A 15,349-nucleotide genomic window follows, 5' to 3' on the forward strand; every position below is an offset into this window, starting at 1 on the left:
CAGTATTATCCCTGATTTCTGGCATCCACTGGGGGTCTTGAAATGTATCCCCCACAGATAAGGGGGCACTACTGTATAATATTTTGTGTGGATGTATTTTTTCATTTCTCTTGGGTATATAACTAGGAGTGAAATTTCTAAGTCACGTGGTAACTCTATGTTTAACTTTCTTAGGAAGTGCCAAACTGTTTTCCATCATAGCTGTGACATTTTATATTCCCACCAGCAATGTATGAGGGTTCCAATTTCTCCACATCCTTGGCAACACTTGTTATTGTCTATCTTTTTGATTACGGCCATTGTAGTGGGTGTGAAGTGATATCTCCTTCTGGTTTTGATTTGTGTTTCTACAATGACTAGTGAGGTTGAACAACTTTTCATGTGTTTATTGGACATTTGTATATCTTTGAAAAACATCTGTACAAATAATTTACTCACGTGTAAACTGGATTATTTGTCTTATTATTATTGAATTTTAAGAATTCTTTACATATTCTGGATACAAGTCCCTTATCAGATATATAATCTTAAAATATTTTCTCCAATTGGTGGGTTATTTTTTCACTTTCTTGATGGTATCATTTGTAGCCCAAAAGATTTTAATTTTGATGTCCAATTTATCTATTTTTCTTTTGTTGCTTGTGCTTTTGATGTTGTATTTAAGAAGGCTGTGCTTAACTCAAAGTCACTAAGATTTACTCCTATGTTTTCTTCTAAGAGTTTTATAGTTTCAGCTCTTACATTTAGTTCCGATCCATTTTGAGTTAATTTTTGAGTATGATAAGATGTAGGGGTCCAACTTCATGCTTCTGTATATGAACATCCAGTGTCCTCCAACCATTTGGTGAATAAACTATTCTCTTCTCCATTGAACTGTCTTGGCATCTTTGTCAAAACTCAATTGACTATAAATATAAGGGTATATTTCTGGACTCTCAATCTATTGATCTATATGCCTATTCTTATGTCAGTACCATAGTGTACTGATTACTATAGGTTTGTAGCAAGCTTTGAAATTGGGAAGTATGAATACTCCTACTTTGTTTTGGTTTTGTCAAGACTGTTTTGCTATTCTGGGTTCCTTCCAATTCCATAAGAATTTTAGGATTAGCTTGTCAATTTCTACAAAGCACCTAGCTGGTATTCTGATAGGAATTACACTGGATCTGTAGATCAATCTGGGGAGTATTACCATCTTAAAAATATCAAGTATTCTGACGCATGAACCTGGGATGTTTTTTCCATTTATTTAGATCTTCTTTAATTACTTTCAACAATGTGTTGTAGTTTTCGGAGTATAAGTTCTGCACTTGTTTTAAGTTTATCCCTAAGCATTTTATTCTTATTATCTTTTATTGATGTCTTAATACTTTATAACATTGTGAAATTTGGGTTGTACATTATTGTCTGTCACCATATACATGCCTCCATTCAGAGGTCCCTGTGCTTACCTCTCAACCCCCTTGCCCCTGGTAACCACCATACAGTTCTCTCTGTCCGTGTGTTGGTTTATATTCCACATATGAGTGAAATCATGCACTGTTTGTCTTTCTCTCTTTGGCTTATTTCACTTAACATAATACCCTCCGGGTCCATTCATGTTGTTGCAAATGGGACAATTTTGTCTTTTTTATGGCTCAGTAGTATTCCACTGTATATACATATATATACACACACACCACATCTTCTTTATCCAATCATCAGTCGAGGGACACTTGGGTTGCTTCCACTTCTTGGCTATAGTGAATAATGGTGCAATGAACACAGGTGTGCATAAGCCCCTTTGGATTGCTGATTTCAGGTTCATTGAATAGATCCCAGTAGTGGGATAGCTAGATCATAGGGTATTTCTATTTTTAATTTGGTGAGGAATCTCCATACCGTTTTCCATAGAGGCTGCACCAGTTTGCATTCCCATCAGCAGTGAATGAGGATTCCTATTTCTCCACATCCTCTTCAACATTTGTTGTTTTTTCTCTTGTGACTATAGCCATTCTAACGGGTGTGAGGTGACATCTTAGTGTAGTTTTGATTTGCATTTCCCTGATGATTAGTGATGTTGAACATCTTTTCATGTGCCTATTGGTCATCTGTATATCTTCTTTGGAGAAGTGTCTGTTCATTTCCTCTGCCCATTTTTTGATCAGGTTGTTTGATTTTTTTGTTGTTCAGTTGTGTGAGTTCTTTATATAATATGGAGATTAACCCCTTGTCGCATATATGACTTGCAAATATTCTCTTCTAGCTGGTGGGTTGTCTATTCATTTTGATCCTGGTTTCATTTGCCTTGCAGAAGGTCTTTAATCTGATGACGCCCCACTTGTTTATTTTTTCTTTAGTTTCCCATGTCCGAGTAGACATGGCATCCAAAAAGATTCCTTTATGACCAATGTCAAATAGTGTACTGCCTATATTTTCTTCTAGGAGCTTTATAGTTTCACATCTCACCTTCAGGTCTTTGATCTATTTTGAGTTAATTTTTGTGAATGGCGATAGCAGATGGTCTACTTTCATTCTTTTGCACGTGGCTGTCCAGTTTTCCCAGCATCATTTACTGAAGAGACTTTCCTTTCTCCATTGTATGTCCTTAGCTCCTTTGTCGAAGATTAACTGTCTGTAGATGTGTGGTTTTATTTCTGGGCTTTCAATTCTGTTCCATTGATCTGTGTGTCTGTTTTTGTACCAGTACCATGCTGTTTTGATTACTATTGCTGTGTAGTATGTTTTGAAGTCAGGGATTGTGATGCCTCCAGCTTGTCCTTTTTTCTTAGGATTGCTTTAGTTATTCGGGGTCTTTTGTTGCCCCTTATGAATTTTAGGATTCTTTGTTCTATTTCTGTGAAGAATGTCATTGGGATTCTGACTGGGATTGCATTGAATCGGTAGATTGCTTTAGCTGATATAGACATTTTAACTGTGTTTATTCTTGCAACCCATGTGCATGGGATATCTTTCCATTTCTTTATGTCATCATCAATTTCTTTCAATAATGTCTTATAGTTTTCATTATATAGGTCTTTCACCTCCTTAGTAAGATTTATTCCTAGATATTTTATTCTTTTTGTTGCTATTGTAAATGGTATTATCTCTTTGAGTTCTCTCTCTGTTAGTTTGTTATTAGCATACAGAAATGCAACTGATTTTTGTGGGTTGATTTTGTACCCTGTGACTTTGCTGTAGTTGTTATTTCTAATAGTATTCTGATGGATTCTTTAGGGTTTTCTATATATAAAACCATGTCATCTGCAAATAGTGAGAGTTTCACTTCTTCATTGCCTATTTGGATTCCTTTTATTCCTTTTTCTTGCCTAATTGCTCTGGCCAAAACCTCCAGTACTATGCTGAATAAGAGTGGCAAGAGTGGGCACCCTTGTCTTGTTCCTGTTGTCAGAGGGATGGCTTTTAGACTTCCCCCGTTGCGTATGATGTTGGCCGTGGGTTTGTCATAAATGGTCTTAATTATGTTGATGTACTTTCCTTCTATACCCATTTTGTTGAGAATTTTTATCATAAATGCATATTGGATCTTGTCAAATGCCTTCTCTGCATCTATTGAGATGACCATGTGGTTTTCATTCCTCGTTTTGTTAATGTGGTGTATCACGTTGACTGATTTGCGGATGTTGAAGCATCCCTACATCCCTGGTATAAATCCCACTTGGTCATGGTGTACGGTCTTTTTAACATATTGCTGTATTCGGTTTGCCAATATTTTGTTGAGGATTTCTGCATCTTTGTTCATCAGCGATAGTGACCTGTAATTTTCCTTCTTTGTAGTCCTTGTCTGGCTTTGGTATCAGGGTGATGTTGGCCTCGTGGAATGTGTTAGGAAGTATTCCATCTTCCTCTGATTTTTGGAATATTTTAAGAAGGATGGGTATTAAATCTTCTTTGAATGTTCGGTAAAATTCTCTGGAGAAGCCATCTGGTCCTGGACTTTTATTTTTGGGGAGGTTTTTAATTCTATTTCAATCTCTTTACTTGTGATTGGTCTATTCAGGTTCTCTATTTCTTCTTGATTCAGTTTTGGGAGGTTGTATGAGTCTAAGAATTTATCCATTTCTTCTAGATTGTCCAATTTGTTGGCATATAGTTTTTCATAGTATTCTCTTATAATCCTTTGTATTTCTGTGGTATCCATTGTAATTTCTCCTCTTTCATTTCTAATTTTATTTATTTGAGCCTTTTCTCTTTTTTTCTTAGTGCGTCTGGCTAAGGGTTTGTCCATTTTGTTTATCTTCTCAAAGAACCAACTCGTTTCATTAATCCTTTCTACTGTTTTTTTGGTTTTAATTTCACTTCTGCTCTAATTTTTATTATTTCTCTCCTTCTGATGACTTTGGGCTTTGTTTGTTCTTCTTTTTCTAGTTCTGCTAGGCATAATTTAAGGTTGCTTATTTTGGATTTTTCTTGTTTGTTAAAATGAGCCTGTATTGCTATGAGTTTCCCTCTCAGGACTGCTTTTGCTGCATCCCATATGAGTTGGTATGGTGTATTTTCATTTTTTTCCAGATATTTTTTGATTTCTCCTTTAATATCATCAATGATCCATTGGTTGTTCAGTAGCATGTTGTTTAATCTCCACATCTTTGTCACTTTCCCAGTTATTTTCTCACAGTTGATTTCTAGTTTCATGGCATTATGGTCAGAAAAGATGCTTCCTATGATTTCAATATTCTTAAATTTATTGAGGCTTGCCTTGTTTCCCAACATATGGTTTATCCTTGAGAATGTTCTAGGTGCACTTGAGAAGAATGTGTATTCTGCTGTTTTTGGATGGAGTGCTCTGTATATGTCTATTAAGTCCATCTTGTCTAGTTTTTCATTTAAGTCCACTGTTTCCTTATTGACTTTCTGTCTGGATGTTCTATCCATTGATGTAAGTGGGGTGTTCAAGTCCCCTACTATTACTGTCTTGTTGTTAATATCTCCTTTTAGGTTTGTTAATAGCTGCTTTATGTACTTTGGTGCTCCTATGTTGAGTGCATGTGTATTTATAATTGATATGTCTTCTTTGTGGAGTGTCCCTTTTATCATTATATACTGTCCCTCTTTGCCTCTCATTACCTGTTTTATTTTGAAGTCTACTTTGTCTGATATGAGTACAGCAACACCTGCCTTCTTTTGTTTGCCATTAGCTTAGATTATTGTCTTCCATCCTTTTACTCTGAGCCTGTGTTTGTCTTTAGAGCTGAGATGTGTTTCCTGGAGGCAGCATATTGTTGGTCTTCCTTTTTAATCCGTCCCACCACTCTGTGTCTTTTGATCGGAGAGTTCAAACCATTTACATTTACAGTGATTATTGATATATGAGGGCTTAATGTTGTTGTTTTATCGCTTATTTTCCGGTTCTTTTGCATTTCTTTTGTTTCTTGTCCCATGTGTTTCGGACTACCAATTCAGTTTGGTAGCTCTGTCTGATGACTCTTTTAGTTTTCTCTTTATTTATCATATGTGATTCTGTTCTGATTATTTGTTTAATGGTTACCTTGAGGTTTGTACAAAAAATCTTGTGGATGAGATAGTCCAATATCTGATGACCTCTTATTTCCTTAGACTAGGTCAATTCAATCCCCTACTTCTTCCCCTTCTAAGTTATTGTTGTCATAACTTATTCCATCTTGTGTTGTGGGTGTGTGTTTAAAGTGATGAGGTTATATTTGTTTTTGGTGTTTTCCTTGCTTTGATCTTTGATTTTGGTATTAAATGGTTGTTAACATATTCTGATAAAGAGCTACTATTTTTATGATTTTGTCTACCTATTTTTCTCCTTGCTTGAAGCTTTGTATTCCCTTTCTCGTTTTTTTTCCCCCCAAGCATGAGGGCCTTTTGGAGCATTTCTTGTAGTGGGGGTCTTGTGGCCATGAACTCCCTTAGCTTTGTTGATCTGGGAAAGTTATTATTTCTCCATCATATTTGAAGGATATTTTCACTAGATAGAGTATTCTTGGCTGAAAGTTTTTGTCGTTCAGGATTTTGAATATATCATTCCAGTCTCTCCTAGCCTGTAAAGTTTCTGTTGAGAACTCCGCTGAGAGCCTGATGGGAATTCCTTTGTACGTTATTTTTTGTTTTTGTCTAGCTGCCCTTAATATTGTTTCTTTGTAATTGACTTTTGCCAGCTTTACTACTATATGCCTTGGAGAGAGCCTTTTCCTGTTGATATATTTAGGCGACCTATTGGTTTCATTTACTAGTATTTCCAGCTCCTTCCCCAGATTTGGGAAGTTCTCAGCTATTATTTCCTTGAATAAGCTCTCTGTTCCTTTTTACCTCTCTTCTCCCTCAGGAATACCTATAATTCTTATGTTGCATTTCCTAATTGAGTGGAATATTTCTCAGAGAATTTCTTCATTTCTTTTTAGTCTTAGTTCTCTCTTCTCCTCCATCTGGAGCCTATCTGTATTCCTATCCTCAATGATGCTAATTCTTTCCTCCATATTGTCAGCTCTGTTCTTTACAGAGTCCAGATTTTCCTTTATCTCCTCCACTGTGTTTTTCATCTCCAGCAATACTCACTGGCTTTTCTTTATGGTTTCAATCTTTTGTGAAGAAATTCCTTACCTCGTTGAATTGTTTATTTGTGTTTCCTTGTAATTCGTTGAGCTTTTTTATGATAGCTATTTTGAATTCTCTGTCATTTAGGTTACAAATTTCTGTGCCTTCAGCGTTGATTTCTGGGTGCATGTCATTTTCCTTCTGGTCTGGTGATTTAAATGTATTTTTGCATCGTGCCTGCTGTACTTGGCTTATGTTTCCTCATCCTAACAATATCTGGTTGCGGTTTCCACCTGCCGCCACTGGGTGGGAGTCAAGGGCTGCGTCTTTCTGAGCCCCCTTGGTTCCACAACTGCTCTGACTGACTGATTGAGCTGAAGTGCTGGGCCTACAGGGGGGAGGGGCTCTCTCTTTCCCCTGCCCGATCCCAGGGGGCTTCTGGTTCTTCCCTCACTATCTGCTCTCCTGGGGTGCTCAGATGTTGACGGCATCCCTGCAACAGTTCCAACTCCCCTGTGTGGGAATTTCCCACAGGCTGTGAGAGAACTGGAGAGCAATGATTTTCCCTGCAGAGGGCCGCCCCTCCTCACTCTCTGGGAGCCGAGTGGACCCGGAGACACTGATCAGATGGGGAGGGGGAGGATTTCTCCTTACCTCTTCCCACTTCCTCCGGGGGCTCCAGCATGTCCACTCTCAGATGTGCAGCTGCGTGGGTCTTTCAGATGTCCTTTTGTGTTGTGTGAGTGTCCTTTGCTGGTATATGAATGTCCTTTTTGTTGTATCTTATCTGGGGAGAGTTTACAGGAAAGTTCACTCCGCCATGATGCTGACATCACTTTCCATTTTATTATTTTTGATGCTATTCTGAATAGAGCTGTTTTCTTAATTTCATTTTCAGCATGTTCATTGCAAGTGTGTAGGAACACAATTATTTCCGTATATTTACCTTGTATTCTGCAACCTTGCTGAACTTGTTTGTTAGTTCTAGAAGTTTTTTATTGGATTCCTTAGGATTTTCAATATATAAGACCATGCCATCTGCAAATATAGTTTTAATTCTTCCTTTCAAATCTGGATCTCTTTTATTTCTTCTTCTTGCCTAATTGCTGTGGCTAGAACCTCTAGTCCAGTGTTGCATAGAAGTGGCAAGATTGGACATCCTTGACTTCTTCCTGATTTTAGGGGGAAAACTCCCAGTCTTTCACCATTAACTAAGATGTTAATTGTGTGTTTTTCATAGATGCCCTTTATCAGGTTGTGGAAGTTCCTTTCTATTCCTAGTTTGTTGAGCATTTTTATCATAAAGGGTGTTGGATTTTGTCATATGCTTTTTCTGTGTCTATTGAGATGACCATATGGTTTTTGTATTTTATTTTACTAATATTGTATGTTCTATTAATTGATTTTTGGATACTAAACTTACCTTGTATTCCTGGGATAAATCCCATTTGGTCATGGTATATAATTCTTTTTATATGTTTCTGGATTCAGTTTGCTAGTATACTGTTGAAGACTTTTTCATTTATATTCATAGCGAATCGTGGCTTGTAGTTTTCTTTTCTTGTGATGTCACTGTCTGGTTTTGGTATCTGGTTATTAATGACCTCATAGAATGAACTGCAAAGTGTTCCCTCCTCTTGTATGTTGTGGAAAAGTTTATGAAGGGTTGGTATTAATTGTTTTCTGAATATTTGGTAGAATTAACCAGTGAAGCCATCTGGGTCACAGTTTTTCTTTGTGGGTAGTTTTTTCATTACTAATTCAATGTCTTAACTTGTTGCAGGCCTATTCAGATTTTCTATTTCTTTCTGAGTCATTTCCATAATCTATGTCTTTCTGGGAATTAGTCATTTCATCTAAGTTATCTAATTTTTTGGTATACAATGTTTGTAACACTTCCTAGAAATCCTTTTTATTTCTGCATGGTTTGTTCTACCTGTTTCTGTAAGTAAAGCTGTACTGGCAAGCAACCACACCCATTCATTTACATATTGTCTATGGCTATTACAATAAAACTTCAGAAGTGAGTAGTAGCAACAGAGACCATATGGCCCACAAAACCAAAAACATTTACTATCTGGGCCTTTATAAAAAAAAATTGCTGACCTCTGGTTTAGAAGAATAAAATAAAAATTAAGTACTGTAGTAAAACTGGAGCAAAAGGCTTTCAAGAAAAAGTATTAGAAGCAGGTAGTAAGTGTGGAATGCATTAACTATAATCTAGTTTTATGACTTTCAGCTTAAAGCTCCATTCCTGTCCAATCCCTCAGGCATCTTCATTTCTGGAGGAACAAACACATCTCCAGACCAGATTCAGAACAAAGATCCAGCTTCACAGAATAAACAGGAAGTTCAAAAGCAAAAAGTTTTCTAGGCAAATAGGGGCAGAGTGATAAAGGCTATATCATGAGTAGCTTTCTTTTTTTGGTTGAGGGTCCTATAACTTTAGAGCCCTCTTTCTAAAGCAACATAAAGCCTCAAACAAGCATAGCTTTCCCCATGACTCTTGAATAGCATAGACAGGCTATGAGAGAGCACTCTCCCAGACCCCTCCTGGCCTCACAAACGTAGAGTAAATCAATTCTTTCTTTTCACCCCACACTGCCTTAAAAATTTACCATTACAGCATCTGTCACGCAGATTTTACCTGCATTTGTGACTCTCTCACAATTCATCTCAGCATCCTTAGGATCTGTGTATGGTACACTCCTTACCCCTCACATCACAAACATTCCCCTGTTCTCATTTTCATTAGCAACACCTGAACTGTCTGCAACCTCTGTCCACCATAAGTGCCAACAACATCCAAATCCTTTCAGAAGGAAGCCAAAGGTAGATAGTAATTCCAGGTAACAGATGATCCACCACAGAAACTGGTTATAAAATTATTCCTTTCCTGTAAGCCCTGGCAATCAGACTCAAACAAGATCTGCTACGGGTGACACCATTATAATGTTATTTCATGTGCAAGAGCAATGGGAATGTCCATTATTCCAGATTTGATGTGAGGTTTCCTACAAATACACTGTCACTCCAGTTTAACCCTCAGCCCTTAACAATAAGAAATAACGGGCTAAATGGAAGCCTTGGGCCTGTCATTGAAAGGCTCTGTGACTCTAAGCAAGTACCTTAAATTACATCAAAAAATTCCCAGGTCACCTGGGAAGACAAACTTGTCAATACATTATAGAAGATGAAAGATTAGAGCAAAGGTACTTCAACTCTCCCTCATCTATGCCCCATTTCAAGACAAAACGCCAGGCCAATCATCTAACTCTCCTCGACCCAATAGACACCGAGTTCATCATCAAGCTCTAGCTATCTCATCTTTAAAATCTGAAGTCTTGCCTCTCCTGTTCATCTCCAATGCCACTGCCTCCCTGTAAATCACACATGGCTCGTATCTTCTGGGGACTGCAGAGTGGAAGAGGCTCCCAAAGTGGTGAGAAGTATTCCTTCCATCTTTGCTCCCTCTTCACCTTTCTCAGACATGTTTCTACTCCAGAACACACTATATGGCTTTATTCCTGTATCTGCCTGTCAACTAGCCTCCCAGCCTCCAGTTTTCATGGTGATCCATCCTCAACATCACTAATAGCATTATTTCTACCCCACCACACTGCTGAGAAGGAAAGTTAATCACATCACTCTCACTTTAAAACCAGCTGCAGAATTCCCACTGCCTGCAGGACAGAGCATGCACCCCAGTCGTGCTGCCATCCATCTCTCCAGCCTTGCCCTTCCAGCTGCCTCTCATGCATCCTACAGGTACCAACCACAGTGGATGCTCTCAGACTCCCAGAAGAGAGCCATTCTCCTTCATTTCCATACCTTTGCACAGTTTCCTCCCAAAGTGCACTTTTATAACTGGCAAAATGCAGCTTAGAGGCCCCCTCTGTTGTGGGCCTTCCCTAACTTAAGGTGCTCCCTTTGGCTCCCATAGCACGCTCTTTAAATGTTTGACAGTTCTCTAAGCACCACAATCCTGAAGTCATACCTTCCCCACTAGGCTATGGAAAACCATTCAACGGTCAGGATTGGCTAAGAAAGATCTAAGGCCAAATATCCTGTAGTCCTCAGGTATCTGGTGACTGGATTAGCCACCAGGAATGAAAAAAGGAAGCATGGCAGAAAGTTACTGCTTGCAGTATAAAAGGACATGAGTTGGTAACATTTCATTAAAGCCCTTACAATAGAGCCCTAAACCCATAATAAACCTATAGGTTCCATGTGGCTCTACAAAATTCCTCAACAATTCACTTCTCAAAACTGTGCCAGAAATAGTTTACAGAGTGAATATTAGTAATCTAATGGAACATAGTAGTTAATGGGCTGAAGTTCGATTAAAATTTTTATACGATCCAAAGTTTGGATTTCTTTGTAACCTCTATTTCTTTTAGTCCCAGGCCTATTTCTTCTGCCTTATCCCTATACCAACTTTAATATTAGGCCTCAACATTCTGTCAGACCAGCACCCGAAGGCAGCCAAAAGCTTACCTGAGCTGAGACGCCAATGAGGAGTAGCCACTTCTGGTACTCATCGGTCTGGTAGGGGATCATCTGGCACCCTGCCAGATTGGCATGTCTATCAAACATCTTCACAGGCTGGGAGTCACCTTCCATGCTCCAGTGGTAGACTGTGGTCTCGGTCACCAGGGCAACAGTGTTCACCAGTGACCTACTTCCAGAAAACTACCTCTTCTGCCATCGTATGAGACTTCATTTTACTCTTCATCTCAATATGAAAGATTTGAAGTGTCTTCCCAGCTAGTATTTGATGAGATGGAGATTAAAGAAAGATAAATTAAAAATCTGAAAGACAAATTCTTACACTCTTAATTCTGAATCTTTTTAATTAATTTATTTATTTATTTTCCCCCCAAAGCCGCAGTAGATAGTTGTATGTCATAGCTGCACATCCTTCTAGTTGGTGTATGTGGGACGCGGCCTCAGCAGCGGTGTGTCCATGCGCGCCCAGGATCCGAACCCGGGCCGCCAGTAGTGGAGCGCGCGCACTTAACCGCTGAGCCACGGGGCCGGCCCTGAATCTTTTTAATATTACTTGAAGTTGTTGTACTACTTACAGCTAATCTGATTTAGAGGTGAAAAAAAAGCTGCCTAAGTAGTAATTAACCACACTTTGACGTCTAAATGTTGAGAAGAGCCTCCTATGCATTAGAGATCCTTCTTCAGAAGAATGTAAAAGTGTGTGAATATTTATAGAATATGTGAATAACAATCAGAAGTTAGTTCTAGTGAAGCAACTATCAAGAGAATCAGTTCTAGATTGGTTTCTTCTAGTTTTAAAACACCTTCTGGATAAGTCAACGTTCTTTCTGCCTGGTGTCTCCAACTTTCAGGAAAGAACACAACCAGCCCTTCAGACTAACTTTTCCACATAACAGGGTTATTCTGTCTTAAATTCTATACCAGTGCTGTCAAGTAGCATGTTCTGTATTTGCACTATCCCGTACAGTAGATACTAGCTACATGTAGCTATTAAACATTTGAAATGTGTCCAGTAAGACACATTTCAGGAACTGAATTTTTACTTTTATTTACCTTAAATTAACTTAAGTTTAAACAGCCTCATGTGTCTAGTGTCCAATAGGACTGCACAGTTCTAGACAAAAGCCTTTGAAATCTATCCTCTGGCAAGAGACTCATATGTTTCCATCTCTGATAAAAAGCTGAGTTCTGATCTTGGTATCTATGCAAAACTTAGAGCTAACACGAAATACTCCTTCCCCTTAAGATCAGGATCAAGGCAAGGATTATTTCTCTGACAACTTCTATTGGGCATTGTGCCAGATATCCTAGCCAGTGCAAAAAGGCAAGAAAACTAAAACATATAAAGACCAAAAAAGAAGTAAAACTGTCTTTATTCACAGACAACATAACTGTTGACAAAGAAAAGCCTAAGGAATCCACCAATCTACAAAACCACTATCAGAACTAATAGGTGAATATAACAACACTGCAGGAAATGGGATCAATAAACAAAAATATCAACTGCATTTCTAGATGCTAGCAGCAAACAATTTGGAAATAAAAATTTGAGAAGAATTTATAGCACCATTAAAAGAAAAAAACTGTTGACTAAGAATCCTATATCCGGCAAAACTGTCCTTCAAAAATTAAGGAGAAATTAAGACATTACAGATAAACAAAAGCTGAGGGATTTTCTTACCACTAGAGCTGTCTTTCAAGAAATGCTAAAGGGAGTCCTGCAGGTTGAAACGAAAGGAAACTAGACAGTAACTCGAAGCTGTATTAAGAAGTAAAGATCTCAATAAAGGTAAATAAATGGGTAATTACAAAAGCTATAATTATTGTAACTCCACCTTTTGTTTTCTAAATGATTTAAGAGAGTAAAACATTAAAAAAACACAATTATTAGTCTGAAAGCTAGTATTACTGTAACTGGTTTGTACCTATATTTTTGTTTTCTATATAATTTGAGAGATAAATGTGTTAAAAAGAATTATTAGTTTATGTTTTTGGACACACAATGTATAAAGATGTAACTTTGTGACATCAACAACTGAAAGAGGTGGAGACAGAGATGTAAAGGAGCAGACTTTTTGTATGTGATTGATGTTAACCTGGTACAAATTTAAATTAGACAGTTATAACTTTAGGATGTTAAATGTAACCCTATGGCAACCACAAAGAAAACAGCTGTAGAATATACACAAAAGAAATGAGAAAGGAATTTAAATGTTCCCTCAAAAAATCAACTAAATACAAGAGAAGACAGTAATGCAGAAATGAGGGACAAAAATGCTATAAAGTATATAGAAAACACATAGTGAAATGACAGAAGTCCCCCCTTACCAGTAATGCATTAAATGTAAATGGATTAAACTATCCAATCAAAAGACAGAGATTGGCAGAATGGATATAAAAACATGATCCAACTATATGCTGTCTACAAGAGACTCACTTTAGGTCCAAAGACACAAACAGGTTGAAAGTAAAAGGATGGAAAAAGATATTCCATGCAAAGAATAACAAAAAGAGAGTAGGAGTGGCTAATATCAGACAAAATAAACTTTAAATCAAAAAAGGTTAGAAGAGACAAAGGACATCATGCTAAGTGAAATAATCCAGTCATTAAAAGACAAATACTGTATGATTCCACTTATATTAGGTACGTAGAGTAGTCAAAATCACAGAGACAGAAAGTAGAATGGTGGCTGCCAGAGACAAGGGGAGGAAATAACTGGGAATTATTGTTGAATGGGTATACAGTTTCAGTTTTGCAAGAGGAAAGGAGTTCTGGAGATAGAGGGTAGTGATGGCTGTACAACAATACGAACATACTTAAGACCACTGAACGATAAACTTAAAAATGGTTAAGACGAAAAATTTTATGTTAAATGTATTTAGCTACCATTAAAAAATTAGGAAAAAAATAGTTGGAGATTTCAAAATCCCAATAATTGATAAAACAATCAGACAGAATAAAAGATTTGAACACTACTGACCAATTCAACCTGACATCTTTAGAACATGTCACTCAACAACAAAACACACATTCTTTTCAAGTATACCTGAAACATATTCTTAGACAGACCATATGCTAGGCTATAAAACACGTCTTAAGAAATGTAAAAATTTTGAAATCATATAAAATAAGTTCTCTGATCATAACAGATATATTAGAAATCAATAACAAAAAGAAGTGTGAGATAGTCCCAAATTTTGGAAATTCAACAACACACTTCTAAATAACCCATGAGTCAAAGAAGAAATTAAAAAGAAATTTAGAAAATATGTTGAAGTGAATGAAATAAAAAGCAGAGCATATCAATTTTGAGGTTGCAGTTAAGACACTGCCTAAAGAGAACTATATAGTTTTAAATGTCAAGATCAGAAAAGAAAAAAGATCTCAAAGCAATAAACTAAGTTTCTACCTTAAGAAACTAGAAAAAGAAGAACAAACTAAACTGAAAACAACAAAAAATAGAAATTAAGAGTAAAGCAAAAATCAAGGAAAGATAACAGAAAAATAACAGAGAAAAATCAATGAAATAAAAAATTAGCTTTTCAAAATAATCAAGAAAATTGACAAACCTTTGTTAGACTAACCAAGAAAAAAAGAGAAGACACAAATTACCAAAATCAGGAATGGAAGAGAGGACATCACTGGTGACCCTAAAGAAATTACAAGGATTATGAGTGAATATTGTGAACAATTTTATGCCAACACATTAGAAGACTTAGATGACTTGGATAAATTCCTAGAAAGATAAATTACCAAAACCGACACAACAAGCAACAGGAAATCTGAACAGATTTACAGGCAAACCTCAGAGATATTGCGAGTTTGTTCCAGATCACCGCAATAAAGTAAATATCGCAATTAAGCAAGTCACATGAATGTTTTTGTTTCCCACTGCATATATAAACTACCATACTGTAGTCTATTAAGTGTGCAATAGCATTATGTCCAAAAAAAATGTATATATATATACCTTAATTAAAAATACTGTATTGCTAAAAAACTCTAACCACCATCTGAGCCTTCAGGGAGTTGTCATCTTTTTGCTGGTGGAGGGTCTCATAAAAAATGCAATATTTGCAAAGTGCAACAAAACGAAAGGCCATAAAACGAGGTATGCCTGTATAGCAAGTAAAGAAGTTGAATTCATAGTTTAAAATCTCACAAAGAAAAGCCCAAGCCTAGAAAGCTTTTATTGTTGAATTCTATCAAATACTCAAAGAGAATAGAAATAAGAATTCTTTCACAACTCTTTGAGAAAGTAGAAGAGGAGGGACCACTTCTTACCTCTTTCTATAAGGCCAATACTAATTCAATTACAAAGTCAAACCACATCACAAGAAA

General features: G+C 37.0%; 1 protein-coding gene across 1 annotated transcript in view; it reads right to left on the bottom strand.

Annotated features, from left to right (window-relative positions):
• The window catches only part of CLTCL1 (clathrin heavy chain like 1), a 118,370-nt gene that overhangs the window by 74,965 nt on the left and 28,056 nt on the right, over positions 1-15,349 (bottom strand). Inside the window, 2 exon segments of the mRNA XM_058532261.1 lie at positions 10,996-11,169; positions 11,171-11,265. Of these exon segments, the coding sequence (XP_058388244.1) occupies positions 10,996-11,169; positions 11,171-11,265 (269 nt within the window).

Source organism: Diceros bicornis, chromosome 35 (genome assembly GCF_020826845.1).
Source record: "Diceros bicornis minor isolate mBicDic1 chromosome 35, mDicBic1.mat.cur, whole genome shotgun sequence".
Classification (NCBI taxonomy): domain Eukaryota; kingdom Metazoa; phylum Chordata; class Mammalia; order Perissodactyla; family Rhinocerotidae; genus Diceros; species Diceros bicornis.